Genomic DNA, 13301 nt, shown 5'->3' on the forward strand with positions numbered 1-13301 from the left:
AAAGAAGAAAGAATATTTTCTCTATTGAAATATCACTATGCAGTCAAGTACGTGAAGCTTATCATTGGAAGATGACATGGATCCAATTACAGCGCTGCCTTTGATCTACCCATCTAATTGTTTGACCCAAAACCACCTTAAAGCTTTACCGACTGGCGGCGTGCTTTCAAATCGGTCTAATCCGTTTGTTATGCAAATGAATGACAACAGGAAACAATAGGATAAACTTCTGGTCCTCTTTTGATGTGGATTATATTTTTTGTCAAGTTTGGGTGCGAGGCATCATCACTTGGAATTCTCATTAAGCGGGTTGTTATTTACCTGGTAGGCCTATAAAGTTGAAAGTACTCGCACAGGTGTGTGTCAGTGTCGAATTGTAGTTGCAAGGATAGGAACGTCTAACGCGAACTCGTCGTCAAGATACTGATATCTCAAGTACTTGCTTAGCAAATAAATCGTCAATCATATATCTGACTGTCATTTAGCGAAGACACTAAATATACGAATCGTATCATTTAAAACTGAGCGATGCCTTCGTTTGATAACATTACGCCTCTGGACATGATGCATGATCATTACACATTGGAACAGCCTCAGACTTATCCAAGAACATCTACACCGGCGATAGCACATCAGCAATATCTTCCACCTAGTCCTGATTATCCAGACAGCAGTGCCTACCAACGTCAAGCCTCTCCCTACTCACAAGAAGAAGAGATGTACAGACACCCGAGCCCCGTGGGTAGTTATCACTCCGTCTCGCCGTTCAACTATACAGCAACTGCGACACAACAACAGACACAGTTTCCTCCAGAATTCACGACTCAGTTTCAACATCCAACCATGATAGGAACTACAACATCAAATCTTCCTTCTTGCGCTGAAAGTTCGGCAATTGCAGCTCAACAACACAGCCCAGTTTCATCTTGGCCCCCAGTCTCATCAGCAATCCCAGGATACCCTTCCTCTCCCCCTACTGGTGGCGATTGGTATCAATCTACTGAAGGCTTTCCATCAAGTAACTCTAATGCAGCCTTTCTCACTGGTTCGACGCCAACAGCTTGTGCGATGGCGGGTGCAATTCCTACTTTTGAGGACTTCACGACAGGATACCCGACGGTTCCAACCCAAATGTTTCCTCACGGTGGAATGGGACAACAAGGCATGATGAGTTTGGACAGACAGATGAGATGCTCATATGAATGGGCCAAGGCTTCAGGGACCTATAGAGTCAATCCACAAACAGGTAAGAACTAACATGTAAACGTCACCTTTTCATGATATTTATTCTAGATTTGTCATTAAGTAATATAATATACGAACATAAAAGTTGTTTTTCAGCGATGAAGTCTGTAACTTTTATAACATTAAAAAATGTGTATTTTGTTCACTTTCGAAATTGTTTGTTTTGCACTGTCTTGTTTGGTATTTGTTTAAACGAAAATGCATTTTGTTATTGTTGGTTTAATTTTAATACGCCATATTTTGATGATCTTAAACATTGTTTGTTAAAGGCCCTATGCCGGGCCCTATGCTATGCACATGTGGAAAGTTGCAGAAAATTGACCATCAATTTCCAAGTTGTACAGATATAACTTTGTCAAATTTTGATTAGAGAGTGCAATTTTGAATTATAAAGAAGATTGGCAACTTTCTGAAAATTTTGTAATTTTTGCGAGAAAAACGGCGGTTGAATGTTATATTGGGGAAGGAAGGAACGAAGAAGGATGTTTTAAGGAACTGGGTGGGGCCACAGGGAACTGATTTTGATGTAGATTGTAGGTTTTATCAGAAATATACATGTAGGAACTGACGACCATTGCAAATGTTTAATTAATACAATTGTATGGAGCTGAAATCCCTTTATTTTGGCTTAAATTGTGCATATTTTATCATTTTTATGCTGTACTACAAATGCATACTATATCATTAAACATTGTATCCCCATAAATTTATTAATTCCAATTTAACCAGTGTATGTTTCAACCATAAACAGATTAACGAACCGACCTGACCATCACCTCATTGATATGTAATTATATCATCGGGTCTTCCTATTTGATCCGTTTATTACATGCATTCCTTTTGTGTCATTCACTTCCTTCATTATCAAGTTGTTCTTACAATTAAGGAATCTTTTATGTATTGCTCATTTTAGAACTGAAGAAACTTTGTTTTGGTTCTTAAGGTTTTGAAGTTGTCATGCATGCGTCATGTACTTTCGTGACAAGTTTTACATATAAGATCCTAGAAAGAAAAAAAACCGGGGATCAAACCTTTTACCTACAGGGTGTCCAAAACGAAAAGTACATTTTCTACCCCGGGATTTGTACAGTCTATAATAGACAGGATTTTAGTGTAAAGGAGAAAAGGCAAATTTTCGTCCCGATTTGTCAATTTTAGTTTAGTCATTTTAAAGTGGTACTACACCCCCTGATAAATTTTGTGACTAATTTTGCATTTTTTTTCCAAAAAATAACTACACACTAGTAACAAAAGTTATATATATATTATAGGGGCAAGGAATACAATTACTTCACTGACATTTCAGTGATTCAAGACAAGAGGTTCATCATAAATGTCAAGAAATGAGGTACATTCTAGCGGTACCTCTTTTCTTATCATAACGTACCGCGTGTCTTGAGTCACTGAAATTCCAGTGTAGTAACCAGATTTCTTGCCCCTATAATATACATAACTTTTGTTACCAGTGTGTTATTATTTTTTGAGAAAAATTCAAAAATTGGCACAAATTTATCACTTACCACCTTAAGGGCACTTCACCCTTTGCCATTTCTAAAAGCCCAACGTGAGATCTGCGTATTTAAATTTAGTAGTCCTACAAATATATAGGTCTAAGTATTATCCTATATGGCTCGTTGTTCTATAAGTTTTTGTAAATAAAAGAGGTTCATAAAAATATGAAAATAATCCTGGTTGGACGCAAAAATATTCAACTATATGACTCAGAACGACCCTTGATTTTGAAGAAACCTTTAGTTTGGAAATTAATTTCAAATACTATATATGTGGTGAGATCAAGCAAAATCTGCCTGCCTTTTATAGGAGCAGGTATAAAGCATTTGCAAAGCTACATTTTGCAGAAAAACCCCTTTGAAATTGAAGTTCCAAAGATATGAACAGTTGAAGTGTTTCCAAAACAACATGCAACAAAAGAAATTATTGTCTTTGTTTGGCTATATCTGAAAATCAATTATATCCGACTTCAGACTGATTTTGCTTGATAACATGGCACATATTTTGCCAAAAAAGAAGAGCAGGGACTTCAAAATTTCATTAGAAACAGTTAATGATCTTTAGTTGATTAATCATGATAAAAACATTTGATTAAGATTGAAGTGCCACTAAATAAATCAAAATAAGACATACGCTAAACATATACTGTTAGATACATTTAGTTGTCTTTTGTTTTTTATGTTTCAATTCAAACTATTTTCAATGTTTAGATATCTAAATGGTTAGGGGTAGGGTCCACTACTCCTATAAAGGTTCGCTCGACGGCCTCAACCAACAACGAACCACAGTCCCATAGCTCAAAAACTAAAACTTAAGCAACTTTACGATGTTTAGTTGTTTAGTTTTACACAACATTTTTACGAAATACGTAAACTTTGCTGACTGGAAATTTCCATATAGAATTATAGCACATGTTTTTACAATGTATATGTCCATCATTCGTTGTCAATGTTATTCTGTTAGTCTGAAGTGTTTTCTGGCAATGAGAAGTAATAAAGCAATTTAAGAAAAGTGGTTAGTGAGTGGTTTATATGCCATCTATTACCGTGATTGCACAGACAGTGCAAGATTGCACCAATATAACAATTGTCAAATTGTTCATATAATTTCCACTGACCATTGCTGACACATGTAGTTATGACAAGCTTGTAAAAACAAATTGTAAAACGGTCAGTAAAACACCAATTAAATACGAATAAAGGTCTTTGTCAACCATTTTGGCAAACACTTAAGGGATTTTATTTATTTCCGAATGTTGCATTTTATTTTATATTCTTGTGTGCGTGTGAGAAGAATTAAGACGATACAAAACACACAAAGAAAAGTTACAGCTTTTAGTCAAGTAACATGTAGCCTATAAATTGAATGTTCTGTTTAAGATTGAAATGAAAGAGCGACAAGAAAGCAACAGGACTACATGCTGTTTCAAAATGATTGTTATTCATCTCTGGAGTCTGCTTTTGGTATTTTTGAAATGAAATGATTGCATATTCCAAACATACCATTGAGTCAACTTGAAATGCCAGATTTTAAGATATACATAACTACAGAGTATAAAATCTACATCTTCAAAATTAAGCGGATACAATGGTGGGAATGAAAGAGGCGCGCTTTTCAAAAACACCAGCAACAAACGGATGAAGAACATCAGTTTGATACAACCTATATCTATTGTTATGCCTACATTTCAACAGTAGACAATTATTCGTCATTTGGCATAAATTCCCGAAAAGTTGGGAATAAAGTCGCATCGTACCGAATGATATATGAGGGTTTAAGTGTTCGGATACTTTTTGGGCGCAATATTATTATAAACAACGGTGTGGAAAACAGGGCTATATGCATGCAATCATCCGGTTTGGTTAGAAAGCAAATTCTTCAATGTCAGTTTATCATATATCAAATTTATTCAAATTTTCTACGTGACGGAAGCTTTGAAGTTCAGCATGCATATATGAGTAGGCCCGTGTCATTATTTTGCCGAAAATGACAATATGGTTTCCCCTATGACGCATTCGGCACTTTCGGCACATGGGTTCGGCAAATACTTATAAAGCAACGGTTGAACGTTATATTTATTCATCAAACAAATCTGAGCAATTTTTCCCACCCTGCATGCATATTTACGGCAAAACGCTAAATCATTGAAAGCAAGGAGGGAAACCAGGTGAGAGGTTTCCCAACACAAATGTATTTGCAGAGATAACTGTTAAAAAGATCGTAAATTTTCGCGGTAACCGACTTTGATCCAAGACGCAAACGACAATTTTATGGTTTACTAAAGTGTGTTTAGTTGTCTAAAACAATCGAAGCGGCTTGTAGCGGTAGTTGAGATCATGTTTAGATTGGACATCTGTAAAGAGATAGGGTGTATACCAGCAGCAGTAATAAACAAGATAACGGATGATTGCATATCAATATTTCAAATGCCTTTCTGAACATGCTGAAACCCTCAATGTTACTACCCGCGTAAGACTGGATATAAAGACATGGTTCGAGGCTCTTTTTCAGGGCGGAACCCGAACAGATATGCCAAGCTATGATATCAAGTCATGTTGCCTTTGACGATAAAATATAAAGTCATGTTGCCTTTGACGATAAAATATCAAGTCATGTTGCCTTTGACGATAAAATGTCAAGTCATGTTGCCTTTGACGATAAAATATCAAGTCATGTTGCCTTTGACAATAAAATATCAAGTCATGCTGCCTTTGACGATAAAATGTCAAGTCATGCTTCCTTTTTCATCGTCAATACCATAAATTAGGTCAGTGAATCAACTTCTGAACTCCGCCCTCTAGTGGCTGCTCGCGGTATTTTTACATACATGTGAGCCTCGACCATAAATTGGTGAATGATATTCGCTAGTATGTGAAATTTATAATACAATGTAGAAATCTGATGGAAATGATGGAAATGTCATCACGTCGATTCGATTGATTCACACATCCAATTTATACATAAAAATGCTATTAATTTATTATTTATTGTTGGCTCACCAAATTGAAACGTACTGCACGTGACGAAAAAAATGGCAAACATGTTATAAATTTGCATGTTACTGTCATGAGCTTGATGCAATTATTATCAATATCACAATTCGCTTTAGATCGTATAAGCTAATTAGTCAAGATTAAATCCCGGTAATACAGGTAATTGCATTCGCGAGAAGTTTTCACATGATCATTATCACATTATTCCTGAAATCATTTACATTTTCTGATCACATTGATAATCAGTTTATTACATTTGTGTCAAGAAGAGACCGTAAAAAAGTTGTAAAATGATAAAACATTGCAGGTCTAAGTTCAACATTTATCAGTCAATTAAGGGTCATTTAGACTTTAGTCACAATCGGCATATGATCAATTTTGACCAATCAATTGGTCCGATCTGACATGTATGGATAAACCGACAAGAAACGACACTGCTCATTGGTCAAATCATAACTTTGGCCCGATGTCGTACTTTGGTGGTTTCCATATGATATTCTCTGCAATTAGCCTGATTCCTTGCACTAGGCCATGACTTGCGGCGTCTTTATATTAATAATTCTGCACAACCCGATCGGTGACCCGATGACCGTGCGTATATGTTGACGGACTGGAGGATCAAGTCTACTTTGCAATAATGATTTACCTTATGTCTAAAATATTAATTAAACATGTACATTTGGTGTTAATTACCATATTGTTCTGAGACACTTGTTGGTAGGGTTAATTTGAAACATATTTAACTTGCACATCTCATTAAATTAAAGAAGAATGTTATTTGTCTATTAGATAACGTGTATATAATGACACAGGAAACACAGAAACTTTTGACAGAAAACGTTTAAATGTCGGGTTATATAAAGGGTGTAAAACATTTTAATAACATTCAAAAACATTGTTGAAAACTTACTGCAAAATATTATAACATAATGTTATATTTAAGTGCTGAAAAAATAATTTGCAAAAATGATTGACAAAAATATTTTACAAAAACATTTCGACAACCTTTTAATACTGTTGTTGGGAATGTGGTTTTTTTTTTCATTTAAAATCATTATCTTTATCATAACCGGCATATAACACGTTTATAACGTTTTAAAAACATGTTTGTGTTTTCTGGATATGGGAAGGTAGATTGTTAAACCTACAGAATCCCGGTATACAGAATACTACACCACTTTGATCAAATTTGTATGCATTCAAACTGTTTTAAAACCTTCCATGCATAAAAGACAATTTAAAGATGTTCTATTTCACTTTCTATCTTCTTGCAGGTAAAACCCGAACCAAAGACAAATATCGTGTGGTTTACACTGATCATCAAAGGCTCGAACTAGAGAAGGAATTCCACTACAGCCGCTATATCACCATCCGAAGGAAATCGGAACTTGCTGTGTCACTCGGACTCTCTGAAAGACAGGTAGATAGAAAGTTCAAATGAAATTAAAAAAATATCGCATGTTGTGATTTTATATTTGGTGGCATTTTTGTTTACTCGCATTTTAGTGAGTCCTAATCAAATTATTCATAATTATGGGTCATATCTTGAACTGCCAAGAAAGTATGACCCCCTGAGTGGTGTCAAATCAAAGAGAAAAAAAATACAGATTATATAATTAAAATAATTTCCCCACCGGGGGTGACACTCCTTATATGGCTGAGGTCAATGTTCCTATTTTGGGTCCTTTTCACATCCCAAGAAGGCGTGAACCTCCCGGGTGACAATGGTATACCACAATATACTGCCGAAGCCATGGTTCAGCTTTGGTGCGGTAACCGCTCTATACTAGTTTCAAAATAATTCAAATTCATGAGAACTGCATTTTGTACAGTGTAATAATTGCTTAAAGTGAAATTAAAAACTGCTTCAATTTTGAGGTGCACCTCAAAAATAATTGAAGTAGTTTTTGATTATACATTTGTTAGGTATAGAGCAATGGATTAATCATTTTAGCCACAAAAATGCTTTTTTGACAATACAAATCTGTTTTTGATTTTCGTTTTTGATACTTTGGATGGCAAGTACCCCAAATGGAGATGCAAAGGAATGAACTCTTATTTCAAGGCGGGCATAATATTCACACGGATTTCAAATTTCACACAATGTTTTGTGTCATTTATCTTATGTGTGAGCCAATCAACGGTGCGTATAATTATTAATATTATAATAGTTGCTATGCGAATTTCCTCAGTGATTTTAACATTTTTGTCCCGTATTGTTTGGTTTATCTCATATTCAGGTAAAAATCTGGTTCCAGAACAGACGAGCCAAGGAACGTAAGCAGAACAAGAAGCGCGTCCAATCCGAGCAAGGGTCAGAGCAGCAAGACGACATTGACGCAGACGACAAACACGAGGATAGATCATCAGCAACTTCATCACCAGCAGCTGACGTCACCGTCAAACAAGAACAGCAACATCAACAGCAAACATCTGATAATGACAACTTCTTGCTGCGTAGCTCATGCGCACAACAGACTCTCAAGTCGAATCTTGTAGACTCTTACCTGTCTTCCGGCAAAAATGTAGAACTTTTGAATGCCCTGAGAAATGGACACCAACAGAACACATCACCGATGACGTCATGATTGTGATGACGTCATAACTAAATGATTAATACTGACTTACATTGACGCTTATTTGGATGAAATGATGGTGTTATACGTGGTGTATAAATTTATAGCCATCTGCGACAACTTATAATCTGATGCCATGAAAGAACAGTTTACTTGGTGTATGATACTTTATTATTTTCCGTCCACTTTTAATTTTTCTCTTATAATGATCACCAAGTTCATGTAAGGCCTTCAGATATAGTTATGTTGGCGTAACTGGTATGCAGCCTGAAAACAAAATAGGTTGGTATGTAGGAAGATCACACATTTTCTTTAAAAAAAACCCAAATTGGGTGGTTTTAATTTTGGGTGCATTTTCAAAATGCACCAAAATTGAAAATTTGGATGCATCTCCCGGCTTTTTGTTTTCTTCCTAGAACTTAGCTGTGCTGGGTTACGCTAATAAATATGTCTGAGCTCCCTAAAACGAATTTTGTGACATTTAACTTCAACATCTCATACAAGGAGCCCAAAACAGCAAAGATGGTTGATGGCATTTAATTAATTCCTAATCAACGAACACTGATGACAAATTGGTATCACGGGAATCGCTGTTGATAATGCTACCACCATCATGTGATGTGTTGTCTCCAATTTAATATTATGTGTAAATATTCATGAAGTGGAATAGGCCGACAGTTTTTTGTATAATTTGAATTTGAAAAAAAAACACCACTCATGCAATCATTCAACTCATTTTCTTTTTTGAAAAATATTTGTATTTGCCTCAAGCCATTTGCATAATATAAACGTGGTGTAGCCATGACTTTTTCAGAGGGGAACAAGGCAACTCGCAAGCGGCACAGACATTGTCAAAGATGGGCTAAAAACTATAAAAAGGTCCAAATATCTGTAATAAATAACAGGGCGGAAAGCATCACACGCAGGGAGAGGGGGGAAAGACTTTTCACGGGGGAGGGTGGGGCTGTCCTTGGCTACGCCTTTATTTTTAAAGATGTTTTTTGAATACCCTTCCTGGGATACCCTTGTGATAAATTATGAACTTGTCAAATTTTCTTGAAACTTTATTTTAGATAAACATGTAAAGCTGAAATGTACTGAAATTGGTTATACAAAACGGGGATGCAAAGTTATTACTCCTGAGGGGAATATAATCGAAATGAAACTCCACAAATAATAAGAGACTCCTGTCTGTGAAAGTGTCCTGCGATTTTATTTATGGAGGATGAGAGGTAAATTACATGCCGCCAATATGGGAATAATGCAGGTCTTTGGTATAATATGGTACTACACCCCTTGAAAAATTGGTGACTATTTTTGCATTTTTCACTACACTGGAATTTTAGTGACTTAAGACAAGCGGTACCATGGGTACGTTATTCAAGTTATGATAAGAAAACAGGTATACTGCTAGAATGTACCTAATTTCTTAACCACTTGCCTTGAAATTTCAGTGAAGTAATCGGATTCTTTGTCCCTACAAATTATTAAACTTTTGTTACCAGTTTGTAGTTATTTTTTGAGAAAAATGCACAATTAGTTATTAGTTAATTTATCAGGGGGCGTAGTACCACCTTAAGTCACCTCCAATTTGTGTACGTCTATTAATAATTTGTATCGCTTTAATTATTTTTTTTAATGGTGCTTCATTTTGGGATCAGGAGCAGATACGAATGAATGCCAAGATTTATTTTGATTAAGTAAAACTTTCTACAATATAATGTTTTCTTAGAATCCAAACGGATTCAGTGATTTTTGATGGGTTGAATCCAGAAAATAGGTGCACACACCCTATAAAAAGTTTATAAGGAGTAGGCCTAGGCCTACTCTATAATTTGAAGTTTTGAATTCCTATCGAAACTGTTCATGGAAAAAGTTTGATAATTCAATAAAAAATCACGGAACAACACCCAGCCCACATCCCGCCCCCCCAACTCAACACAAAAGTTGACACCCATGAGAGTTACCAAATCGCAGAAAAGGGGTTCTTTTTTTACCAGTAGCAAGGTCCGTGAAATTGGCAAAATAGTTAATAGGGGGTATTTAATTTGCACTGTCCGTGAAATTTGACAGTGAAATCAGCCAAATAGGGGTATTTAATTTGCACTGTCCGCGAAATTTGGATAAAAGGGGTACTTGAGAAATCAATATTTAGTGTCATTGATAAGGGGTGTTTGAAATTCTGGTCGAATATAAACTACAAAAAAGGGGTTGTTTTGGGCCAAATTTTGTCCTCGATTTTGCATGAAAAAAAGGGGGGGGGTAAATTTGATGAAAAATCATTGCAAAGGGGGTCTTTGAAAGATTTGGTAACTCTCATGATTGTCAACTTTTGTGTTGAGTTGGGGGGGCACATGCCCTGAACTAGCTCAAATGTATAGGATTTCCAATTTTAACTGAATATATTTTTGGACACCTTGAAAATCATGGATTTCCAGCAATCAGTGATCATAGTGATTGGGGGAAACAATCTGGAAGTCCAAACTCTCATATTGTGCAGCTATTTTTCTGGACAGAATAATCGCATATAGAATGTAAATATCCTTATTCCTGTGTTTTTTACTTTCGTAAGGACGAAAGTATTCTCGATGTAATAAATGTGTATATTTTGTAGCTATCTGTATTTTTTAGAAATAAAAACAGAGTCAGTTTAAACTTAATACGACTATTATCTTATCGTGAGATTCATTCATATCAAAATATTGATCAATATTTGGCACCATATGCAGGAGTGGGTACAAAATTTACCATTATGCGTGTTCAATGGTAGATTTTGTATACAGGCTGTATCAAAATGATTGGTACCCATTGGTTTTGGTGTTTATTGAAAAGCCCGCTTCTTCCAAATGTAACATATGATCCTCTTAGAATGGCCAGAATTAATCTATACGCAAATTGGTGGATCTTATATTGTATTTTGATCTTGTCCACGATCACTGAAAACTGATGGGTACCAATCATTTTGATACATCCTGTACACTCTTGTATCTGGGGTCTTTTATATTGATCGATAAGATTGAACGTGTATGGGCCGCATAACTGTTATAGCCAATCCACTCCAAACGTGGGATTTTAAAATTGCTGTAGCATTTCAAATCAGGTATTCTCAACAATACGACGTATATGTCTTGGTCTATCCCTGAGAATTCTCAAAATTATGAGGAATTTGGAGATCTCAAAAGAATGACAACATTATTGATGATATAGCTTTTGGTATAAGTAGTGGAGGTGGGAGAGTAATTTATGAAATATGCCATTAATTTGCTCCATGGGTCAACACAATACATGGCCACATGATGTTGTCTATTTGGTAAGATATCGGGTGTTTTTGAAACAAAAACTAAACAAATAAAAATAAAAGAAATTGGCTCATTATCCAAGAGTAAGAATCATAATGTTAGCTGCCAGTTGATTTATTTCGTGAGTCAATGGGATTTTGTCATTTTAAATCTTAACACCTAGTTTTTAACAAAAATAAGATCACAATTCATAAAAACACCGTGCTTCGCTGGAGAAGAGAAATTTATAATAAATTAAACGTTTAGGTGATTAACCCCATGAGAACTACCTGCCGATTGGCCGGAATGAATATTGTGTCCAATTTTGAACCAATCAAGGAGGGCATTAATAAAATCATTTGCAAATACAAGTTTAAAGCCTAGTCATAATTGGCAATTGAAATGAGCATTTCAAATTATCAACCAATCAGAAATGCTGTTAGATGACCAGTAGTGTCCAGGGGGTTAAAACGCACAGACGCTGCTGTCTTCAGTAGACAGCATTAATCACGATTCAAGAAAAAATGCAGTAGGCCTATACTAATTTGTGTGGATTTTAAAAATATATCATTTTTTTGCCACACGAAGCCTAATCCTCTGGACCTAAATGGCAATTAAAGTCAAATTTTAATATTTGGCCAATTTGGGGGAACTAGCGGGATACCCGCGCTTTGCGCGGGTCCCCGCTAGATGAGTAAATAGGAGCGTTACTTCTTTAGGCCTACTTCTTGTTTCGTTCCCGTTTCATTTAGTTACTTTAACCCGTTGGCCTATTACTCGTATCTTTTTTGTCCCCATTTTAATTTAATTTTTCTTCATAGTACCGCTTCATGTTGTTTATACAGCAACACACATCTTTTTCCCGTATTTATTACGTCATCTCATAGCGTGTCTGTGGACGTTAAACCCGTAATCATAATCCCGTGACCCGTCCATGTACCTTTTTGTCCTTTATTTTTCTTTCTTTCCGTATTATCATGTCCACTGATCTCTGGCTCGCAAGTCGCGTGGCTCTGCGCCGTTTACGCGCTCATTGGCGTAGTGCGCATTACGCACGCGGCGCCTACGCGCTGCCGGCCAGCTGCAGTGACGCGTAGGCTGGCAACTGATTTTTATAACAAAACACCCGTTTTACCCATATTTTCACTGTTTTTGCAGCTAATTCTTGACCGTTTTCAACCAAATTTTCGCATTGCCGTCTCGGTATATGCCTCGATGTCCCGTATGAATTTGGCGACATTTGGATCGAAACTGACGGAGCCTTTGATGGACTCAGATACAACATTCCCCTATTTATAGTAAGATAAGTGTCAAAAGGGTGTTTTTGTTGGCTATGCGAATCAAGCCCAAAGACGTCTACAAAGTTCATACACTCTCATTGGACGTTAGCAAACACATTTTCTATTCTATTTTATAACCACTTATCAAAATTAACATAAAATAGTAAGTTTAAGGGGTCGGCCACCCACATTTGCACATTATTTTTGTGGGGCCTGAGAACACATCAGACACACATACGAGGAATGTCCTTACGATATCAATTGTTTTTTTAATTCGCGATATAATACAAATTTTATTGCAAATTACTCAAAATTTATGTTGTTTATATTATTGATATTTAAGAGTACCCGAAGTAAACTTTATCAATATAATGATATGTACTTTAAAAGTATATGTAGCTGGAAGAAAAGTCGTCC

General features: G+C 36.0%; 1 protein-coding gene across 1 annotated transcript; it reads left to right on the plus strand.

Moving 5' to 3' along the window:
- The first annotated feature begins 289 nt into the window (after positions 1-289).
- LOC140160590 (uncharacterized) lies at positions 290-10349 on the plus strand. The gene is made up of 3 exons (XM_072183831.1): positions 290-1246; positions 7025-7170; positions 7991-10349. The coding sequence occupies exons 1-3, from the start codon at positions 529-531 to the stop codon at positions 8336-8338; spliced, it is 1212 nt and encodes a 403-aa protein (XP_072039932.1). The 5' UTR covers positions 290-528; the 3' UTR covers positions 8339-10349.
- Positions 10350-13301: the final 2952 nt, after the last annotated feature.

This window comes from Amphiura filiformis, chromosome 9, assembly GCF_039555335.1.
Source record: "Amphiura filiformis chromosome 9, Afil_fr2py, whole genome shotgun sequence".
Classification (NCBI taxonomy): domain Eukaryota; kingdom Metazoa; phylum Echinodermata; class Ophiuroidea; order Amphilepidida; family Amphiuridae; genus Amphiura; species Amphiura filiformis.